A 24,437-nucleotide genomic window follows, 5' to 3' on the forward strand; every position below is an offset into this window, starting at 1 on the left:
AGAAAAATCTTGCGCCCCCTAGTTGCGCACCCCTGTTATAAACAATGCGGCTCTCTGCCATGTAGTGAAATTGCAATTTGTATTAAGTGTTTCCATTTTTTTGGAACCCTCGAATAATCAATATATTTATTATTGTACAATGTATATTTAAATATATATATTTTTACTGATATTTAACTAAACGTGCCGATTAGGGGTTTAATTAACAAAATACCAAAAAAGTGTACATTTTGGATAGGAAAAAATAGATGAAATAATATCAATATATAAAAAAGCAAAAATTGGGCACCGCTGGTAAAGGATGAGGCTGGTAGTAAGTAGAATTTAAATGACTTTATTGGGCATAATAGCCCAAAAAATGGAAAAACAGCACAAAATCCCCTGACGCATTTCCCGCCTCCTAGGGCGCCTTTCAAACTGAATGGGACGACAGGGACCCCCTGCTGTGTTAATTCGATGGACTATTAAGAATCTCACAGACATGTTGAGGCATGTTGAGGTATTTACTGTGAGACTGCCCCAGAATCTCCCAGGTAAGGCCTCGGCCATGTTGCCTGCTTGCTGGCGGGAGCGCGCGCTCAGCACTGAGCCCCTACAGCCGCAATTAGAGCGGCTTTAGTAGGGGCTCACCTGCGCTTCCGCGCGCTTGCGGAAGCGCAGGTCTTAGGGGAATTTAAAATTCCCTCGCTTGCCGGCGCGACAGGCCGGTCACGTGAGCGGTTCGCCCAATGAGGGCGAACCAGCTCCGTGACGTCACTGGCCCGCCCCCGGCCAGTGACGTGCCTGCCCCCGGCCCGCCCCCTTACGGCGAGCAGGACAAGCAACTGCAAGGCCAGGGAAAGCACCCGCTTTCCCTGAGCCTCAGCGCGCATCAGCACGCCAGCGGTAAGCATGTCCGAGGCCTAAGAGTTCTAATACAGGTGGCTGCATCTGTAGATGTATAATCATTGTAGGAATGTATCACAAAAACATATACTGTATAAAATCAGTTGCAGATTTAGCTTTTTGCCACCTGCAGGCTGGGGGGCGGACCTCCTCCGCAGCATACGACGTCATGACAATGCGGCGTCACATAACAATGCATTGTCATGGCAACGGGCGTTACGGCATCATGTGCCGTCGGGTCGTCATGACGATGGGACGCTACAGGAGAGGGCCTGCTGCGGAAAAATGAAGACACACAAACACTCACACAAAGAAATTGCCGTCCCCATAAAATTGCTGCTCTAAGCTAAAGCCTTCTCCACCTTATGGGAAATCCGCCCCTGTAAACAATGCTTGCTCATCGTGTAATTAAACGCACCCTGTCAAAAACATTTCTGTACAACCTGGGAAAGAGCATATATTATGTACTCAATGTATAATTGAGGTAGAAATACATTTCTCTCTACATGTGTACTGCATCCCGGTTCAAACTATTCACAGACTGTTCTAACGTTTATAATGTTTAACCACCCAATGCTAATGTGTTCTGCACTTTAAAGGACCAATTACTCCTCTCTCATCAAAGTAGCATTTTATCTCAGCAGGTCATATATCTGGGGAATAAAAACATAGGCCAATTCATGCACAACACAGCGCACCATCAATACTAAATATTTTACATATGACTAATGTGCCAAATGAAGCTTTGCTACAGCAAACTTAAATAAAACAAATGCTGCACATACATTTCTGATGTTTAACCTTCCAGTCTAAATGTCAGCAATAAAACATATTCACTTGAAATTGTCTTTAGGATAAATCCAGTTGCCGTTTGAAGGGTGAATCTGAAATAAATGGTAAGTATTCTTCTGTGTTATAGTATTTTCCATGAAGAGAATTCTTAAAAATTAAACAAATAACTAGTAAGAAGCTATAGCCTTTTGGGGACATCTGCCCTCTGAATATTAAACAGGCACCTGCTCCATCAAACAGTCTCAAGGAGGCATGTTTAACAGGCTTCTCAAATTAAAGATTCTCAAGCTCTTAAAGAGTACACGTTTAAGAATTCCTGCTAAATATGTGCCATCCACAGCACGGTACAATTTCTAACATCCCACTGCTGTCCTTGAGTTTTTTCATATTGTAAATGTAACATGGTTAGTCTACTCTGCTTGTCTCTTCCCCCTGTCAGATAAGCCCTAAGCAGTCTAGGCTGTGACAGGCCATCCTGTGGGCTTTTGACCCCACTCCTCATGCTCCTCTCTGAGTGACAGAAGTGTGGTGGTGACTCATGGCCTGTGTATAGCCTATCAGTTAAATGTACAGACCTTCAGCCCTCCCCTTCTGGTTCCTCAGAAGAGAGGCAGTGCCAAATTTAGTCAGTCTGTGAGAGCTTCTCCTCCACGCTGGGAGTGAGAAAGGTCAGTCAGGCCTCATGGCTGACGGGCCATACAAGATCTGAATGCTCCAGACTCAGAGAGCAAGCACCATCCACAGGCCTGGTATCCTCTGAGACTTATGCACCACTGTGTAAGATCTACAGTGAATGCAGAATAAAGAATCCCTTGTTACCTTTTACACCTGCCTGGATTTGAGTCAGTGGGCCTGGGTGTAGGAGATGTGCTTCAGATTTATTTATTTATTTATTTATAAAATATTTTACCAGGAAGTAATACATTGAGAGTTACCTCTCGTTTTCAAGTATGTCCTGGGCACAGAGTAAAACAAAATAATACATGGTTACAAATACAGTTACATAAATGAACAAGGTATACATTATATACAAGACATTGCATGCACAGTTAAAGAAAATATATATTATGAGCGTATGAAACAGTTACAGACCAGATTAAAGTGTTAGATTTGAAAGAACTTAAGCTGGTGGTGGATATGAGAGTCTCTGGTAGGTTGTTCCAGTTTTGGGGTGCACGGAAGAAGAAGGAGGAATGTCCGGATACTTTGTTGAGTCTTGGGACCATGAATAGTCTTTTGGAGTCTGATCTCAGGTGATAGGTACTGCATGTGGTAGGGGTGAGGAGCTTGTTCAGGTAGCTGGGTAGCTTGCCTCTAGGACCCCCTAGATCCTAATGAAGCTGGAGGTGCTGAACACAAGATAACGAACCTAAGATGACACCAAAAGCCTGTCCTGGTCTCCTCACCATCGCAGACGACTCAGCTCTCCTGACCCTCACAGGTATGCCGTACCATAACACCTGTAGCTACAACAAGTATCTCCTAGAGGGTGAGGGTACATGTGCTACATAAGAAAATGTTGAGAGCTTTTTTCCTGCCCGATCCTAGCCTGTCAAGTCTCAAGGGTCTATACACGCGCTAAAAATGATTTAAAAAAAAAACGAAAAGGACTTGGAAGCACTTAAAATAACTGGAAATCATCGAAAACAACGAAAAATATGTCAAATTATCACTCACAACGCACAACAACCACTCACAGACAAATTGAATTGGACAAATAAGTAACAACCACTGTAAGACACCATCAATCACAAATAAATCACTTTGAATGAAATTCCAACTCCACAGGCTCAGTGTGCTCCTCTCTAACCTCGCAACAGCACTGCCAACATTGTATCAAACAAGTTGGGCTTTTTTATAGAGAAACGTCTAGCTAAATCCCACGAGATTTGGAGAACTCCATGGCAGCTGTAGTTGAGGTAGAGTCATTACGGTTAATTTTTCCATTATTTCCACAATTTAGATTTTTTTTTTTCTAAAGTGAGATTTATTTTCTGGTTCATTTTGCAGAATTTTATTGGAATTGTAGCTCACGGCTTTTTTCAGTACTTGCATATTAAGTTCCTTCTCAGCTATTACTTTTTGCCTTTTTTACTCACCACCTGTATTGATTTTCATCCGCACTTTCTTTTTTGAGAGCCAAACAATGACAATCAGATGAGGGCAATTTCTACTTAGGTAAGCATGTACCGCACGCACCCTTACCAATCGCACTCCCCAGCAAACACAACCAATACACAAACAGAGCCAACATTCCTGCTAATTTCAAACTCACCCGTAAGGCCGCGATTAAAGTGAACGCACGACAGAGCGCTTGGCGTTGCGTGCGCCTGTCGCTGGAGCGATCCGTGTCCTTTGAGTTTTTGATGACGCGCGCGATGGAGAGGCATGGCTGAGGCGTGGCCGTGATGTCACGAGGCTGGTTCGTCCTCATTGGCTGAACCGCTCACTTGACACGCGACAAATAAAAAAATTTGGGCCGGCTCAAAATTCTGCCACGCCACGCTCGCGCTCACTATGGCCGGCCATATAGAGCGGCTGCACTTTGTTTGCGCAGTCGCGCACACTATAAATGTGGCCTATGAAAGCACCTGCACCAAACCAGGTGTTTATAGGCAGCAGCTCAGAGTAAGCTAGGAATACCTGCTTATATAGGGCATTTAGACCAGAGAAAAACAAGTACAGACCCATCAGGTGAGGGCAATTTGCTATTGGCTTAACCCTTTCCTTAGCAATCACACAAGAGGAACACACACACACACACTTCATTACAGTCACAGTGAGCACGCTTTTAGTTTTGAATATCAAACACTTACAAATGTACATGATCAGGATTTAAGTTTACACTGGGCTGATAAAAACAGAAAGCCCCCTGATTTATACTCAAAAGACAAACCGTGTTTGTGTATTCTGTATTTTTCCTATCCAACTACCCTATGGAGAAAACCATTAGAACGACCAAAAAAGAAAAACGTTCCAATTCCTTGTGAAGGGATTTGTTCCCTTTTGGCTTTTTACTATTTCGATGCATTAATTTTCGGAAAATAAATGATGATTCGAGTTGAATAAAACTAAAGAATGCCTCCTGGTATGAACTTCAATGTAACAAGATGATCACTTGAAAGGTGAATTTATCATGCTCTGCTAGAAAGCAGGAGTGGAAGCATTCCATCAATCAGCCAGCTAAGACACAAACACCTTCAATATAATATAATTACAGCTATTGTAGAGGGTACCAAGTTGCCGATGATCAGTGTAAAGGCTGTAAAAGTCACACAGAAATGTCTACTTTGGGCCTATTCTATACAGACATACAAAAAAATAATATAGCACTACAACCCAATGACTATATAATAATATAATCACATCAAATACCACAGCCCTAATAACTAGGCAATGCACCTCTGAAGAAAAGCAAAATATGAGATTAAACCCCCCCACACACACACACAAAAAGTAGGGGTGAAATCTTCAAGTTGAGGAATTCACAGGAATGTGCAAAATAGTGTGCAACATTTATTAGGCATTAATAATCAACAAATATGGTGCAACAATGTCTAAAAACACTCAAATATACACACAGATGTATACCGCAGTGTCCCCCATATACATGTATATGTTACCGGGGTGCATTCCAAATACAGCCGGTCCTCACTTATCTGCCGTAAGGCGTCCCCGCAAACCACCGTCGGTTAATGGGCTGTCGGATTGCGGGACAACGTAAATCGGCGGCAGTGATCATCGGATAATGCATCCAGCAGATTGCATTATGAGATGTCGGATAAGGCATTCGACAGAAAGCGGGCTGTCGGATACTGAGGATCACCTGTACCTACTACCAATGTTGCTGAGGAGAGGTAAGACATTAGGATAAAACCGTGTAACATGGCATCTGTCACGGACGACCAGGACTATCACACCACAAATCATGGAACATAACGAATGTTACCTAAACCGGTGTTATTGTCCTGGAACAGGATTTTTTATTTCTGTGTATTTTGTCTGCTCTCAGCCTGCCAGCCCTCCCCAGCTAAGTTGCATGGTTTTTCTGCTCTGAAGCAGCCAGAGCTGTGTATATTGCAACATTATTGTTACAAATAATAATCCCCATTACACAGCCATTAGCCCGTTGCCATGGCAACCTCCCAATGCTCATATTTGAGATTGGTTTAGTCCTCTCCCCTTGCCTTTATCTGCATATTGTTATACCCCTTAGCTTTTTCCTGTCTGACAGGAAAGTGTGCTCTCTCTTTTCCATCAGCAGACACAGTGAGTAGACACTTCTTTCACTGCTCCCTTAGAAAGGGAAATCCTTTTTACCTTCCCCTCAGAGAAGCACTTCCCCATAGCAGAACACCTTCCTCTCATAGGTTATTGTCCTGACAAGAGAAATCTGCTAGCACAATCCACATATAGAACTTTTATATTTCTGTTAACTCCCCTCAATAAAGTTGAAGAAAATAGAAGGACTTTGTGTGCTTTTAAAAGGGGACGAGTTAAACTACATTGACTTACTCACATGCTACATGTGAGCCTGGGTCCAGAATAGTTATATTCCCAGAATTTAACGCGGTATCCACAAACCTTATTATATGTCTTGGCGTTACTCCTATCCACACCCTGAGATAGGGCTTTTGCTGGAATGGAGAAATAGAGGGCAGGAAAGGAGAGAGAAATAACACTATTATTTAAATAATGTCTAACTGTGGTGTTACACCCATCCAGACATAGCAACAAAAATAATATATATATGTATTTCTGCATCTGGATCAGGGTAACGCCATGTTTAGCTATGGCTTAAATAACATAACATTACATCCCCATGTAAACCATTCAAGGAGTTTAGTGAATAGGAGATGATATGATGAGGTCTCTTGCACATAATCTGCATCTTATTATCACAAACGTCCGTTATAGATAACGCTATGCTCTTTACAGGAGAAAACATGGCTTAACGCTACCTTATAGTCCTAAATGGATACAGCATTGTTGTTAACACGATGTTAACTTAGGTTTACATAATGTTAAGTAGGCTAATGGAGCCTAGTGCATCTAGGCCTGAGCCCTCAGCAAATTTACTTAGGCTTTTATGTATAAGCTTAATTGTTGGCTCCTCTTGCTGCATTTGCATGCCAATGTCAGAGGGTGATGGTACGTGTAGTTACATGAAGCCTGGATGAAAGAGTTCCGCTCTATAGGAGCTTCCCCAGGACATCGCCACAATACATAGACATAGGGTCATTTTACTAAGAGGTGCTAATCAGTCAAGACTCCTTCCAGCAGAATTGCCATTCAATTTAACGAGCTGTAAGTTGTCTTCCTGTCCTTGAACGTGTTTCATGGGATAGTACCACTTAGTGAATATGGCAGCAAATCGTTTGCAGCAACTTTTTCGTTTCAGCAAAAAGAAGCAACGCGAAAATTTGCACATGAAAGTCACTGTGTAGATTTTTTCAAAACGTGTGAATTTGTATATGTATGATTTTATCATTTATTAATGGATGCTGAAGTTTTGAAGTCTGTTTAATGGTTTAGAATTCATCTGTGGAGTTGAGGGTCTGAGACTCACAAGGAAGAGAACTGAGCTTTAGCATGGATTATTTGGGAACACTTTACATACAGTAGGAAGGTTTGAAAAACAAAACATTGAGGGCCCTTTTGACTCTGAAGACTAAGACCAGGGCCGCCAACAGGGGGGGGACAAAGGTTACTGGCGTCCCGGGCCCCTTGAGTCAGGGGGGCCGGCCGTTCGGGCCCCTTGCGTGGCCGGGCGCCAGTTAATTAAATTTTTTAAAAAGACAACAAAAAAACGCATTTTCCTTTGGCTGGTCAAATATCATCTTTACACAAAGTTCACTGTTAACATGAACAATAAGATAAGAAAAGTCCCAGGCAGAAAGGAATTTGAAACATACCTAACCAGGATGAGGTCTAGAAGCCCCAACCAAAACTGCAACTTTCGGCGTTTCCCTTCCGCACCTAAAGGCAGGCCCACCCATCCTACCCTAATACCCTCTCCCCCCCTTGTCACTCCCACCCCTCCTCACCCGGCAGCATGCTATACTCAAGCTATGAATACGACAGCAGCCGATCTACCGCGGGCCGGGTGATGTCTCGGTTAGTCTAGTCCTGTCTTGTGTTGTCTTGTTATCATTCATAACACAATGTACTTTAATTCTTTTATTATTATATAAATTAATTCGGATTTATATTTCACTTTATTACATATGTAACTGCTGCGGTATAATCTGTTCCTGTACTTTACATCAATAAAAATTTCAAGTTATATAAAAAAATAAAATAAAAAAAAACGCTGTGCCGGGTCTGCCTATCGGCAGCGCCGGAAGTCAGCAGCTGGGCTAAGATTCCGGCGCGCCGCGTGAGGGAAGCCCGGTGTGTGCGGGAGCAGCATGGTGGGGCAGGTGCTTGCAGCGGGGCCGGCGGCAACTGCTGTTACCAGCCGCCGGGCCCCCGCAGCATCGGGCCACCCCCCGGCAACCACAAGGTATATATGTATTGGGGGGCTTGGGGGTATTTTTATATGTATTGTAGGGCTTGGGGGTATTTTTATATGTATTGGGGGGCTTGGGGGTATTTTTATATGTATTGGCGGGCTTGGGGGGTATTGTTATATGTATTGGGGGGCTTGGGGGTATTTTTATATGTATTGGGGTGCTTGGGGGTAGTGTGTGTGTGTGTGTGTGTGTGTGTGTGTGTGTGTGTGTGTGTGTGTGTGTGTGTGTGTGTGTGTGTGTGTGTGTGTGTGTGTGTGTGTGTGTGTGTGTGTGTGTGTGTGTGTGTATGTGTGTAAAATTCTTACCCCAATGCAAAAAAATTCCTACCCCCAATTACATTTAAAAAAAATCCCCCCCCCCCCCAATGCATACAATAAACCCACCTACTCAATACATATTAAAAAAAACAATACATAACCCACCCATACATATATATCACACACATTCCTGGTTAGATATATGTATGAGGGGGTTATGTATTGTTTTTTTTAATATGTATTGGGTAGGTGGGTTTATTGTATGCATTGGGGGGGGGGATTTTTTTTAAATGTAATTGGGGTAGGATTTTTTTGGGTATATACAGTATTTTGTGGGGGGAATTATGTGGGTGGGGGAGAGAATGAGTGAGCGTGTGGTAATTGACGGAGGGAGAGGAGAGAGGGGGTGAGTGAGGAAAAGAGGGAGTAAGAGTGAGAAGCAGGGGAGAGAAATACATGTGAGGTGGGAGAGTGAGATGGGGTGAGACGGAAGGGAGAGAAATACATGAGAAAAGGGGGGGAAAGAGAGGGGGCTCACGAGGTGTGAAATGGGGGGGCGGCGGGCAATACCGCTGACACGGGGGAGGATGGGCCCACTCAAAATGTTTGTCCCGGGCCCCACGATTTCTGTTGGCGGCCCTGATTAAGACTAAGGGGGTTATTTATTAAACTGCGAATAAGTGAATGGGAGTTTCCATGCGATAGAGCCCCGATCACAGAGTTTCCGTCACCCCCTAAATCTAATCTGGCATAACATGTGTCTGTGATTATTTACCTTAGCGTTGCCCTCTGTGTGGTACTTGGCACATGCTTGAAGCTGAGTCATCCAGTATTGCCTCTCTTTGGAATCAGCAGCTAAAAAACAAACCCAGGGAGATAGAAGAATTGCAGCACATCAGAAGTTCACACTGGAGAAAGATAAATTCGCATATATTTCTAACGGAATCATTATGAGAGATTATGCTGATAAAATAAAAGTAGCATTGTACAGTATGGCAAATCAAAATATAGATATATTTTAATTTATCTACTTTAAATAAATACTTCGTTCTGCTGACAACTGGCTAAAAGTACAAATGTAAGACCCAGGGAGTTACTCATTAAAATGTCCATGCTGATCAGGGCACTATCGCATGGAGACTCTCATTGAAGTCAATGCACAGCATCGTCATTTTTTGCATCAACTCCCAATCACTGGGATTTAATTCATTGGAAGTTGATGCAACCTACAAGTCAAAATCCCCCGACCATGATGTTTCTGGGACCGGGCACGCCCTGGTATACTATACTACCCGTGTTAGACTTTATAGTGGTACCACACACATTTATTGGGTAATGTAGCTTATTTTAGCTTTTCCAACCATCTCCTCCTCCTCCTCCTCCAAAAAATGAGTCTCAAAAATAAGGTAAAGCTTGTGTCTGTCACATAGGGAGATGTCTAATGGGTATTAAGGGTGGGCAGTTCAAATGAAAAAGTAAACATTCAGTGATTGTCAATGGTATAGATGGAAAAACTGTAAACTATTTATTAAAACACTAGTGCATAACACTGGTGTATAATTTAAAAATAAGTAGACTGTTTTTTTAAATGAATTTACAGTGTTGCTTTATCAATGTACCCGTCAGTGTGAGTACCCTAATTATGGTAATCAACTGCACCCTTACAAATGCCATGATAATTTAGGGAACTCTTTTAACTCCGGAGGGGGCTATACTGCTCTGTTTTGGAAGGATTAAGTGACAGGATTAGACCGCTAAGCAGCACAGGGTAGCTAAGGCCGGCTTCCTCTCACGGCAACAATAATTCCAGCAACCACAAATGCACTTTGAAGGAATTCCCGCTATAACTTTCTCCATTAGATTGTGGTGCTAAAATACAATTACACTGCCAATTACCAACCTCTTATAGTTGCCTAGCTTAACTTGGATAAAAAGGCAGCCTCAGCTCCCTGGGGTAAGTGGTTCTTGCAGCTCTAGCATAAGCTTTTTTTCCAACTAAGCTGATACAGTATGTTACGTGTTAGCTGGAGCTATTCAATGGCATTTCAAGTGGTATCAGATGAGAACTATTATTTAAAAGAAATCTAATTTAACCCCTTTGTTGACAGTTTGACATCAAATCTTTGGTTTTAGACAAGCAGCTCTTTTTGTAGCATAAGGGAAGGGCTCAGAACCCACTAAACGCCTCTCCCTGTGTTGATTGGGTTTCTGAATAAAGCCAGCTGTTGATCTCTCTCCTGCACTCTGCCATACTTACTAAGAGGTTTCCTGACAAAAGCTTATGGCTGTGATAAGCATTCAGGTGCTCTAGATCCCCAATGGTACAGAATGTAATGAATGTATGTTTTCATTCATATGGCCATGTAGGCCGCCCTGCTACTTCAGGATTGTGTTATTGGTGTCACTTAAATTCCCTACCGTGGAATGACTGACTTTCACAACTCATCCACCTGTGTAACGAGAATGTAGTTTTGCTGTGTTTCTGACGGTTTAGGTGCATGATGTGTTAACTTTTGTCTTTTACTAAAATGTCTAAGATATGCTGAAATCAAGTTGCTTTTGCTGTGAACAAGATGTTGTTGTAAGATGCTTGTTAAGCTGGACTCCCCCACCTCCCTAGCGGGGATGTTGGCTGAATGCCTGAATGTGTTTCCCTGATAGGTTTGTTCAGCAGAGATTTGTGCCAGACCTTCAATTGTGGTTGAGGCTAGAGGTGTACTCGGCTCTTCTGCAGTACAAACGTGATCACAGAATAACAACTATTGACCAGGCACCATCAAGAGATGTAGGGGGTCCCCTGAGCGATATCCTGACTGATTGCCATAGAATGCTGATTTATACTAGAAGCTACTGTAAGTAACCAACAAGTTGTATTTACTAATAACAACTGGTGCTGGTATTATTCATGCGTGCACTCGTGGCTGAAATCAACAACCCGAATCCATCTCTTGAATAAGTAATGTTATTGCCAGAACAACTTGTGACTTTCTCCTTTCCTAACAAATGAAATTAGAAGTTATGTAAATAATGACTGAGTCTTAGCTGCCCCAAATATGTATCGTTGTTTTTATTGTCTCCCTGGTAAAATGTTTCCATGCCAGTGCAATTTCATGGAAAACAAAAGGGGTCATTCATTTTGCTTCAAAGTCTTTCTGATAGCAACCTTTTTATATGCTGGTCACTGTGGTTCTGGAGATTGCATAATGTTTTCTGTGCTTGAGAAAAAACTAAGTTATGCAGATGCGAAAAGCTGAACCAGTTTGCTTTAAAGGGCAATTCCTCCTAAGATCAAAGTTGTAAGGAATTGGGGGCCACGTCCCTTGCGGCGTCACCCCCTCCTTACCCACTACCAGTACTGCAGCGGCTGCTGCCCCCGCCCGCCGTCGCTACCCATGCCGCCGCCCAGCGCATACCTTGAACTCCGCCGCGGCCGCCATCTTGGATTCTGGCGCTGGTGTTACAGAGCGCGCGCTTCCTTCTAGGATTTATAGCGCACACATTATGCCTGTCTCCGCCCCCCTGCTCGGCGTGGGAGTCTCCACCACGTCTCCAGCACTCTCAGCTGTGCTCTACTACTTCCTGGTCTCTCAGCCACTCACGAGCAGCTCCTCGACACGCCCCCGCCTTGCCCCTCGTCTGGATTGGTCACTGCTGCTTTAAATATCCTGCTTTGCCTTCACTTCCTTGCTCTGCATAGCTCCTTGCTACCTGTGTTGCCTGGAACTTATGTCGTGCTCTCTTGTGTTTATTCCTTACAGCTATTGACCCGGCTCGTCTGAACACCCCCCCTGGCTCCTGAACTCGGCTTTCCTACAGACTACTCTAACCTCTAAGACCCTCGGACTCTGCTACGGATTTTGACTACGGAACTTTCTATATCCTCGGACACGGCAAGTACTTGACCATTCTTTATCTACATCCAGGCCTGGCTACGCTACTACGCCACATCCCGGACACGCCCCCTCTGCTGTCGGTGCGTATACTCTACATCCCACCTCAGTACAGGGGACTGGTCTGGTCTGCGGGCTGCACAGCGTGACAAAAGTGAACTGAGCTCTGTGACATGTTTAAGGGGTCTCATGCTTAATTGGTGCCTTTTTATACCCAAACGTGACTAGGGTTGCCAGGTGTTCAGTATTGAACAAGATTGTCCTGTATTTGGACACTGTCCAGCAAAAATTAGAGGTAATACTGGACATGTACAGTATAGTCTGTTATTACCTCTCTGGAAATAGCGACTCGCTTGGGGGACAGCGGGATTTCCCCGAGCAGGGAGAGAGTAGGGTTGTTACTAGGGTCCTGGTGTCATATTCTCTAGCCTGCTGTACCCATGCTTGGCCACCGGGACTGCTGCCACTCTCAATGTCTTGTTCTAGCCTGCAGTACCTATACTTGTCCACCGGGATTGCTGCTGCTAAACTAAGGAACATTCCAGACTCTGATACCTGACACCTCTGCACCTGTGCTCCCTCTCAGCCTGCCTATATAAACCTCCCTTTCCTGTTCCTCCCTTGCCTCTGTTTCAAGTCAGACTCCTATGCACATGACTCTGATCCTGATCTGTTCCTGTACCTGTATTTGAGTCTGTTCGCAGTAAAGGCACTTGCTGGTAATCTGGCTTGTCCGTGTTTGTTCCCGTTCTCAGTCCCTGCTCCCAGACCTGTCCCTGCTCGCCTCTCCTGTTCCAGTCTCCACGTTGCCGACCTCTGCTTGTTACCTGACTTCGCTACCTGCCGCCTGCCTCGGACCCCTGCTTGTTACCTGACTTCGCTATCTGCCGCCTGCCTCTGATCTCTGCTTGTGACCCCTACTACGCTCCTGCTGTTCCAGCCACTGAGATCCTACCCACCACAGGAGTCTCCCGTGACACCTGGGCAGCTTCCTCCATCTTGATTGGCTGCATTACCCAGCAGCAGCCAATCAGTAGGAGGTGTCAGGAGCCTGGTAGTGGGGCCAAGGAGAGGAGGAAACGGCATGGAGTGGAGAAGGGTGTGTGTGCGTCTCTCGAGCATGTGTGTGTGTGTGTGTGTGTGTGTGTGTGTCTCGCACTTTTCCCCATTGTGTCCGGTATTTTTGGAGAAGCCACCTGGCAACCCTAAATTTGACACCTAGAAGTATATTTAATTTATTTTTTAAACAGATTTGAAAGGGGTTTGATTTCCTCAGGCTACTTCCTTTTGTGGGATGTCACTGTGTGTTCAGCAAGTTCCTATACAGCCAGAGTTCCCCCTCCCCACCTCCCATTAACTTTATTGGTTCTCTGATAAGGACAGGGAGGGATAACGGTAAAAAAAAATTGACAAACATTTCAACATTCAGAGGCTCCTAAGAAATTCAACTTGTAACTTATTTTCCATACAAAATGAAAGCAGGACAACCTTTGATTTTAGTATATCTAGATTTGTTTAGGAAAGTCAGTTAGACTGTTGAAGTTTTGTTTTCTGGTCCACTGTGTGGAATTGCACCTTTGTTATATTTAGCATCGATCAGGTTTGCAGGGCCTGTTGCACAATATATTGCAAAGCAAATGCTTTAAGTCTGAAACACAGTTTCTGCATAAAGTGATGCAAGTTTACACTGGCAGAACTCTTCCACTGAATTTATTTACGCGTTGTTTCATAATTGTGTTGAAGTTGGTATTTACTGTATGTTGTGGTCAATATTGCTTTTCAAGCTGATTTGGATTTTGAAACCGACATGGTGAAACCCAAGTGTTACTTAATAATGGATGTATGGTCCTTACAAAGCATGTAACTTAAAGGTGATGGTCTTTCATTCAGAGCATATTAAAAAGGCAATACATATGTCTGTCCCTATCATCTCCAGTGAAGTGCATGCAAAACTGACCACCAACCGTTGCTTTACCTAAACAAAATTGACAAACCAATGACCTGTTTAGTTTTTATGCTTATGTGGCTTTTAAAACCAGGAAAACACAGTTGCCTAAAGTGCTGTTGAAGAGTTGGGTGCTGAACAAATATTGCCTCTAGAATCTAGCTTTTTATTTGCTCATAAATGACAAAAATTACATCTAAAATAAATTGGTGAGAACTACAAAACATAGCAGAACAGCAGTGTTGAACAATGTATAGATCTTCCAACAGGAAAAGCCATTTTCTCCCCATTAAGAGAAAAATAGACCTGACTTCAGTCAATCTGAATACCCAATTCTCACAGATCGTGGAAGTGCAAATGTCTGACTCCAAGCCCCCTACTCGAATATTGAGAAGCAGAGTAACTCACATACATTTCATTGGAACTTAATGCATTTTAAACGGAGTATTATCCCACTTCTTACAACACCGAATAGAAGCATAAATTGTGTAGATATGAACACTGAAATAAGGTTCACTGCGGTTTGAGTGGCGCTGATCTTTTACTTACATTGCACTCAGACGAATACATTCAACTCCATAAATCTACACTTCTTCTAGGAGTTTGGGTACCCACTTGGGAGTAAAGCAGAGATGAATGTTGTGATAAAGTGGTGGAGCGTCTTTTCTCAGACTGCTTGGTAACTTACTCTCAATCACTCTGACAGTGGGATCCCTTCCAATAGGTAATAGAGAAGAGAGGTGGGAATACAGTGTGAGGTGGGAATACAGTGCTTTCCGCCATCTCACAAATGGATCATGGCGTGTATTATCCCAGGCAAATTTAACGCTCTCTGGGGAAATAAAAGATACACTGGGCAGTACACGAAAGCCTGAACATCGGGAACATTTTCAATATCCCAAACAATCTACTAGGCTGGAAATGCAGAAACAAAGGGCTAGGACCAAAACAAAGTGGTCAATACAGATGACGAGATTCCAACAACAGCAAACAAGGAAGTCCTAAATATGAAATAATTTAATACGGTCTGGGGTCTAACAGAGGATAGGAGAATGAGCAAAATAAACGGGTCAAGTAGTTCTTATAAGCCATCAATTTCTGTTTCTTGGAGTCAGTATGAAAAAATAAAAACAAACGAGAACAGGTTAAAGGTGTTGTAAAGAAAGTAGCTATTTTATCACCATACCTCGGAGCTTATATATTTCTCCACTGGCTGAGTACGCTACTATCATGTTAGGTGCCTCATCACTCGCAGAAATGACAGATCCCGCCAAAGGCAATGATCCCCGGGGTTTCTGGCTTTTGCTTGCTTCCGTCACAAAATACTGCAGGATCCCAGAGTCGAAGTCCAACATAAAATACCTGGTTAAAAAAAAAAAACTTACATTATTGCATATTCTGTCTTTAAAGAAAAGTTTATTCAATAATAACTAAATATATGTGTACTTGGAAAAGAAAGGGTAGAAGTGTGCATATGTGATCAACTTGCATGGCAAAGGGATGCCATCAGGCGCCGAAGGGGTTAACATACAACAAACATCCTACAAATAAAACACAAATATCAGAAAATTCATATGTGCAAATATGAAGTCCTTAGTATCCCAAGTGGCCAGCTTGTCATGGGATGACCATGACAATCTGACCATCTGGGCTTTTAAGGGGTTAATACAGTATTTTAATATGTTCTACAATCTTAATATGTATTTTAACACGTATTCTGCGTTGCATAGACTTATTTTGCTTATGTATATAGTGAAAACTAGTGAATACCCTCACGTAGCCTGTTAAGTATTGTTACAAATTAAGAGTGTTTGTATCTGTGACCGAGGATGATACATAGAAATATATTCAAAAGAGGAAAAGCATCCCAATTTGCAGCGTTCAGTGCCCTCACTGAACAGTAATGAAGGAATAATAACATGTACCACAATATTACTTTTTATAGAAACAAACTAAAATAAGTGGATGGGGAGGGAGACGTGGAGGGGGAGGGAGACGTGGTGGGTTGACTCAAAAATAAAGCCCCCCCCCACCCCCTCCACTTATTTAACTTAGTTTCTATTAAAAGTTATATATGAATAGATATCATTATTCATTCATTACTATTCACTGAGGTTACCGAGTGCTACAAACTGGGATCCTTTCCCTCATTTGAATATTACGTATATAGTGCCCATTATACATGTACTGTATGCCAGCCTGGGGAAGGTGATAAAAACTGGTGATATTTTCTGGAAATAGTCTCATCTCGCCAGGTATCGAAGTTTAGTGAAGAGCATGTGTATAAGTAATTTAACATTACGTTCTAATTTGCATATGCCTCTTAAAAATAACACTGATATATACTACACCCCATATCACTTCTCCACTGCTGGTGAGATGGCTGCAATGAATAGGTTGATAAATACATTTGGCGTTCTAAGGTCTAAGAATCAGGGGACAAAACACTTCCTGTCTCTATCTCTGCTTCTGGCTATATTGTAGACTTGCATTTTGTAGCCTTGGGTAAAAAAAGTTATCTTCTATTATTGGTTTGATTTAAGCTTCCCGATTAATTTAATTTGTTGTTCCTACGTCCATGTGTCATGTTAATGCTTTTAACCTGACCAGTTGTGGTAACAATACAGCAACCAAGGGGATAACGTTCAGTTTCAAAATACCTATTTTTCTGTCTCCTATGAGGTCATCTGGATTGACCGGACATGTGCAATTATGGGCCTATAAAACAATAAAAAGAACCCCCATGTTGACAGTGGTCAGCACTGTGTGACTGCGGACAGTATACAGGTGTTACTTTTCTGCTAGGTCAATCTTCAAAGGCAGCATCAAAATTCCAGAGACTGTACCTAGTCAGCATTCAAAAAGGTGATAGGGCATTCTCTATTCCCTTACAGATTTAAGAATGTAAAATGAATAAAATCTGATATTCACAAGGATAAAAAATATAGACTTGTGGTGGGCAAAGCTAGATGGGCGTAACAATATCAAATATGACAGGTTGTCTGAGTTGCATATGTCAAATATGTGTTTCCCCCTCAACGATTCAAAGTAGCTCCGTCAAAACAGATGTACAGACGTGTATTAAAAGCGTACACAATGGTGAGGGTCACATTACTCTAAGGGTTACAGGGAGAGGGTTATCAGGTATTTTATACTTCGAGTCATTTGAGTTTGAAAAGCATTCTCTTTGCCAGGCATAAATGTGAGAAAAGATTGGGGAGTGGGAGTTAAAGCATTCCCCCATCTTTCTTATTTTTATATACAAAGCATGTAACAATGTCCATTGTTACCTAATCTACCAATCATTTGGTACTCCTGTTATAACGCTGTAAAAATCCTGATTGTGTGCGTAACATAATGTCCGACTTCTAACTTTCTGCGGCAGTCTGTGAAATGCTGCAGCTGATATAAACATGATGTTGCTAAGTATAGAACACAACTTGTGTTCCCAGCACTCCAATTGAACACACAGAAACATGGCATGCATAAATAATAATCAAATGTGCATTGAAAAAGCAAAATATCACACCGCAACCTGCTGCGAACATTGAACACAGGCTAAAAAATGGTACAATATAAACAGCACAGCCTGTTGTGGGGGAGGGAGGAGAGGAAAGGGAGTGGGGGAGGGGAGGAGGGGGAGTGGGGGTGGTGATATCACAGAATATCAAACCTTAATTGAAAGAATGGAGAGAAGATGAGGGGGGCAACATTTCTGGGTTGTTCTGTCATATCACCATCCCCCCTCCCCCACTCCCTTTCCTCCCATGTATTAATACATTTTGTGTAGTAAATAATTTAAATGTCCTATCCAGCCCCCTTGATGAGTGCGCAAACTTTTTCATCTGCGCCCCCCTGCCTGCTCTCCCCCTTGTCGCGCCCCTTCCCCTCCCCCCACCTTACCTTGTCTCTGGCATTTCTGACGTCACAACGTCATGTGACATCACGCTGCCATCATGTGACCCCGCGGCGGCATGTGATGCCGTGTTGCCATGGTGACACATTGCCAGAAGCCGACGGAGACACGGTAAGTAACATACAGAGGCCTCGCGTGCTTCCCCGGCATTTCATTTAAATGCTTTGGGGAAGAGCAAACAGCCTCTGTAAGCGCCGCACCTCCCACCCCCTAGAAAATGTCACGCCCCCCAGTTTGCGCACTCCTGATGTAGATGACCAAATATGGTCATATAGCCCCCCCCCCCTCATGATGTAGAGCCCCATATTCGGGCACCCACATCATCCAGGGGGTTGACAAGGTTGACGTCTCATCCAGAATTATGGACCCTGCAACGTTAATCCACCCAGGCCACAAGACTCACTGCTTTCGGGCCCTGAAAAAAGTAAGTCTGACCACATCTGTATACTGCACTGCCATTTCCCCAAAACTCTAGTGAAACTTCTGGCAAAACTGTCATTACTACAGATGTAGAAGGCATTATTGCACCCATTAGCCATGCTGGAATATTAATCGTGTGGCACAATACATTTTTTCTATTGAGCAAATCCGTTGTGCTTTGGATCGCCCTTATCTACAGTTCAAAATTAGTACAGAATTTCAATTTTTCCCTCTTCTATGGCCAGTATTAAGGCTCTACCATTTCCACAATTGGAAGACGGGTGATCAGATGCACACATTTAAACAAAAACATTTACTTGTATTCTCTACTTCTCTTAAAATAAAACGATATACCAACTTAAATAATCTTGTTTAAAATGCTCTTAATTACACCAATTAAATAAATAGGAATTATGGAACGTGAACACAGGTGCACATATCACTACTGTAACCTCCCTTCTAAAAAACATTTTTACTTGAATCACTTAACATACCACAAGAAAGGTAAAGTTAAGAGCATATTTAAATGTGTAATTCATCCTTAGGAATGTATTAATCCAAACAATAAAAGAAATCCCCTTCAATTACTTGAAGTGGAGGGTCATTGTGGGTAAGTGTATGCGTGTGCATGCGTGCGTATGTACATGTGTAAGAGTGAGAGGGGGGAGGGGAAAAGAGAGGGTAGAAAGAGAGGGAGAAGAGGGGAGAGGGAGGGAAAGGGAGGGGAAAAAAGAGAGACGGGGAGAGGGAAATGAAAAGGAACAGGGGAGAGAGGAGAGAGTGGGAGAGAGGGAGCAGAGAGGGAGAGGGGAGAGGGAGATAAATAAAATCAATAATACATCGTAATTGGGGGCGCTATTAGACAAATACCATTATAATATTTATTCTTAAGTGATGTCATTTGTTTCACAAATCATTTTTTCACGTGTCTCGGTTTTTCCTTCTGGAAATTTGGTCACCCTACCTAAAGTGTCGTGTCCTGGCAATGTCAACTCAAGCAGCACTTCCAGGATTAGGAGGGGGCATAATCGTCAGGAATCCACCCCAATAGCGAAAAACAATAATATAGTGCACTTCTGTGTGTGCAGTGTGACAGGAACAAATTGCAAAGTCTTGGCTCATATAGAGAGCCTAATACAGACTGGCAGATGTTAAGCAGCAGTGAGTATAGGTGGTATCAACCGATGTGAAGTCCAATCATATCTTGTATGTCTCAGAGAAAGACAAATGAGAGCCAATAGTGCAGACCAATTAAAAAGTTTTTTATCTACTATATATTTGTGAAAGCACTGTATGTTTGTCTGCATGGCCTGTGTCCCTAGGGGAAATCTCATTGGTCCCTTGGGCCGCCCGCCCCCGCACACCTCTCATTGGCCTGAGGCGGAGTGACGGCCCAAAACACACACACACACCACCCCCCCTCGCTCTCTGCGGCTCTCCCCTCACATAGACCGCTCCCCCAACTGGCCATCCCCGAGAGCGCTCCTCCCCCTGACCTTTGCCCCCTGCCCTCCCTCCCCCTGGCCTTTGCCCCCTGCCCTCCCCCCCTGCCCTCCCCCCAGCCCTTTGCCCCCTGCCCCCCCAGCCCTTTGCACCCTGCCCCCCCAGCCCTTTGCACCCTGCCCCCCCTACCCACATGCCCTTTGCCCCCTGCCCTTTGCCCTCCCTCCCCCTGCCCTCCCCTCTCCCCTCCCCCTGCCCTTTGCCCCCTGCTCTCCCCTCCCTCCCCTGCCCTTTGCCCCCCCACCCCTCCCTGCCCTTTGCCCCCCCCACCCCTCCCTGCCGTTTGCCCCCCCCCCCGCCCTTCCGTTTGCCCCCCCCACCCTTCTACGCCCCTTTGCCCCCCCCCGCCCTTCAACGCCCCTCCACCCCCCGCCCTTCGACACCCCTCCCCCCCCGCCCTTCGACGCCCCTCCCCCCCCGCCCTTCCACTCCATGCTCCCTGCCCTTCCACGCCCGGGCAACGCCGGGTATATCAGCTAGTCATACATAAAAACGAAGCACAGTAATGTACTCACATTCTGTACAGAAAATACAGGCACATAAGGTAGAGTGTAACTTTGATACTGCCGAGGAGATGGGTAGTAGCAGCCGTCTCTGTCAGTCAAATCCTCCCGCAGCACGATCGCTTCGGATGGCGTCTGCCGTCACATCCGCCGGAGTCACAGTCTCTTCCGGGTTTCTCGGGGGGAAAGGGCAGATGTGGCGATGGCTGATCCTCTCGGCGTCACGTCACACTCTGTTTAGCTCAACGTGTTTCGCCGATTGACATCAGCTTCATCAGGCGCACAATATTACCCATAATAGGTGTTCTATTTATATAGCCATATGCAAATTTAGTCATCAATTAGAGATGCAAATTGGTAGTTAAATTAAGCACAGGTTATCTCTTGCGAGTACATAATCCTGTGTCCAAATGCTAAAAGTGAATTTTAATAAACTCATACATAAAATTAAAACCAATGTAAATAAAATTATGAAACAATATTAAAAGGAAGGAGAGAGAGAAAAACTGGGATTAATCACATGGGAATGATATTGTCATCAGGGAGAGGGGAGTGAGACCCACGGATAAACCATATGTATTATCTTATTCATTTATTTGACAAAAGGTGCTAATTCAAATTCAACGTTTAAACCATGTGGAATAAGAGTATGAAGTTTGAATATCCAATACATCTCACGTTTAGCGAGGTCGGTATCCCTACTTCGACCTCTCCAATGTTGGACTACAAGCTCAATAGCTGTAAATTTTAAACCTCTAGGATTAGACAGGTGCATCAACGCAAAATGCTTTGACACACTGTGTGTCATAACACCCCGCCTGATATTACTAAGATGTTCTAGAATACGTATCTTTAATGCCCTAGTGGTTATCCCTACATATTGTAGCCCACAAGGGCATTCTAGAAGATAGATAACGTACTCTGTTCTACAATTAATATACTGTTGAATTTTAAAGGTTTCATTTTTGCTATTGGATTTAAAAGACTTTTTATCTGAATTTTTATGTTCACATGATTTGCAAGTTGAGCAACCATAGAAACCCTCTAGTTGTTGAAGCCATCCTTAATTAGTGTTTGTAATCTTTTTAAGGGCACTTGGCGCAATTTTTCCTTTTAGATTTTGAACTTTTCTGAAAATAACTTTGGATCTAGGAGGAATATTATCTCTTAAAACTGGATCATTCAGCAGGATATGCCAGTGTTTTTGGACTATTCTGCTGATATTCCCTGCCTCTCTGTTATATGATGTTAGAAAGGCTGTATCAAAGTTGTTATTCACAGCCACTTTTGTTTTTGCCGGTTTTATTAATTTCTCTCTATTTAAATGTCAACTCAAGTACATAAAATGAGTACCAATTATAATATTGATGTGTTATCTTATAATACTGTATGTAATGCTCTGCATAAGAAACAAATGTACGTACGGTATTTGTATTTACTCCATTAAGGCTCAACAAAGGCCAGTAACGCAGGCTACGTTCTGTACAGTATGTGGGCCAGCTTATTTTCAGATCCCTTAGGCCGAGCTCACTCTGCCTACCTCACGACCTGGCGTGTGTGCGTCCGCGCGAATCTGACTGCGGGACCCAGACATGGGTAGGGTGTTTCTTTTGTTACATTTACCTCATTGGCTGGAGAAATACACGTGACGCTGCTGCCGCACGAAATTACAACTTGAGTTGTCTCCCTCAAGTGCAGCAGTGTCAACGCTGTAATTTGCCGCCAGGAGGCGTTTGTAGACTGAAAACTATCATACATCGTGTGCCGAACGTGCGCACACACGTAAGCGCACGCACGTAAGTGCAGCAGGCACAGTGAGCGGGGCCTTATACTACATAGGCTTCTCTCAGGCTGCAGAGGTCTCATTCTTCTCTGGCAAGTTCAAAGGAAAATAATGAACATGCGGGACTGTGTTATGATACCCAACATCTTTACAGAATTCTAATTACATACTACAAAGAAGAACTGGAAGTGGCCCAATACACTGCCATTCCTAGTCGGCCATGTTCATGTTGTGTGGTGACTGTCCCCCACAGCTCTTCAATTAACGTTTTGTCTTCGCACAGGTGTGCTCAAGAAACAGGTCAGGTTTTCAGGATATCCCAGCTTCAGCACAGGTGACTCAATCAGAGGCTGAGCCTTAGATTGAGCCACCTGTGCAGAAGCTGGGATATCCTGAAAACCTGACCTGTTGGGGGTGGAGGGGAGGGCTTGAGGACTGGGGTTGAGCCCCCCTGCCTTAGTAGAGTGGGATGCTGCGAGTTACAATTCTGCTCCATTATAAAGTCCTAAGGATAAATATGCATAGTGACAAGAAGCCCATAAAAACATTGAGATAACATATATTGATTGACCAATTCTAAACCCTCATACATACGTCATTATGCTCACTGGGTTTGAATAGATGTGTATAAGGTTTTAATTGTTAATTAGACTCTGCACGGCGGGCGGTGTGTGATTGTAGTTGTCTCTGTATTATTGGAGTGGGGGTGCTCTGTATGTATGATTAGAGTGAATGTCCCTCTGTACCTGAGGGTTATTGGTCAGTGTTATTTTTCCCATTAGTACAGAAACAGTCACACATTGTTTCAGAGAGAAGGGAGGGGTGTTCCACCTATTGTCATTCATTCATTTCTACACTTGCTTTATATTACTCGTGACGGCTCGCACAGGGAAACAAATACAGGCATACCCCGCTATACGGACCTTCACTTTACGGGCACTCGCGAGTACAGACATATTTACAATAGCACCATTACCCTGTGTCCGTACGCTCGCTTCGCAAGTACGGACACTTATTCCGCCCTACAGACCCCCGTAGTTGTGTGACGCGCTGATTCCCCTCGCCCAATTGGAAACCGGCAGCGCGCGCATGCGCCTGTGAGTAGGACACAGGCACGTCCTGAACAGAAATACCGGCTCCCTACCTCTACCGAAGTGAAATAAGGCAGTGCTTCACTTTAATAAGTACATTTTCGCTTTACATACACGCTCTGGACCCATTGCGTACGTTAATGCGGGGTATGCCTGCTCAGAAGTTACAATTCCTAATGAGAGCACACTACGGATGACATCCTGCGAGTGAGTCGAGAATAATCTCAATCTTTACTGAAAGATGTATCTGTGTATTTTGAAGGGGGGCTGTGTGTGTATATATCAGTTCTGAATAAAAAAATAATAATGACATTATACTATCCTATATAGACTCTGCCAACATTCATATGGAATGGGTACAGGACCATGTCTCTAATCAACAGTAATAACCAACAAAACACTCCTTCCCCACAGTAATGTCTTCTTTATAGGTGGGCTCTGGAGGGAGCTGCATGGAACTAAAAGTCTGTAAAGATTCAGCAGCTGTAACCTGAATGGGACACACTACTTACACTGCATTTCACAATTCTCTTAAGGGGTAAATACAATTATATGCTTACAGGCACGACACTAGGTCGAAAACAAAAGCACATGCACTTACACACCCTTTTTCTTTTACATTTGTGCAGCCAAGTATGAAAAAACAACAACTAATTGTACCTGAAAAGACAACATAGAAGATGCATCTTAGTTACGGTCTTTGATAACGAATGAATTTAATGTGTGTGCTTCTCACACCCTGTTTATTAGATACTGTAAGTAAGATACCGCAGCTGGATAACCATCTTCTGCATGGTAGTAGGTGCCCTGAAAACTATGCACACATACTATCAGACAAGAGCGGGTCAAGTCTTATTTTCTATATAAAAAGAGAAATTAGAATAGATATGAAATAGTCTTGAAAATGATCTTGACGTGGACGATTTATTCTCTCCCT

The 24,437-nt window shown here is 43.5% G+C and overlaps 1 protein-coding gene across 4 annotated transcripts in view; it reads right to left on the reverse strand.

Annotated features, from left to right (window-relative positions):
* The window catches only part of OSBPL10 (oxysterol binding protein like 10), a 303,273-nt gene that overhangs the window by 173,315 nt on the left and 105,521 nt on the right, over positions 1–24,437 (reverse strand). For all 4 annotated transcript variants that reach the window (XM_075587024.1, XM_075587022.1, XM_075587025.1 and 1 more), the window contains exons 2-3: positions 15,471–15,646; positions 9,225–9,304 (exon numbers count right to left, since the gene is read on the reverse strand). In XM_075587024.1, coding sequence (XP_075443139.1) covers positions 9,225–9,304; positions 15,471–15,646 — 256 coding nt within the window. The remainder of the gene's footprint in view (positions 1–9,224; positions 9,305–15,470; positions 15,647–24,437) is intronic.

Source organism: Ascaphus truei, chromosome 2 (genome assembly GCF_040206685.1).
Source record: "Ascaphus truei isolate aAscTru1 chromosome 2, aAscTru1.hap1, whole genome shotgun sequence".
NCBI classification, from domain to species: Eukaryota; Metazoa; Chordata; class Amphibia; order Anura; family Ascaphidae; genus Ascaphus; species Ascaphus truei.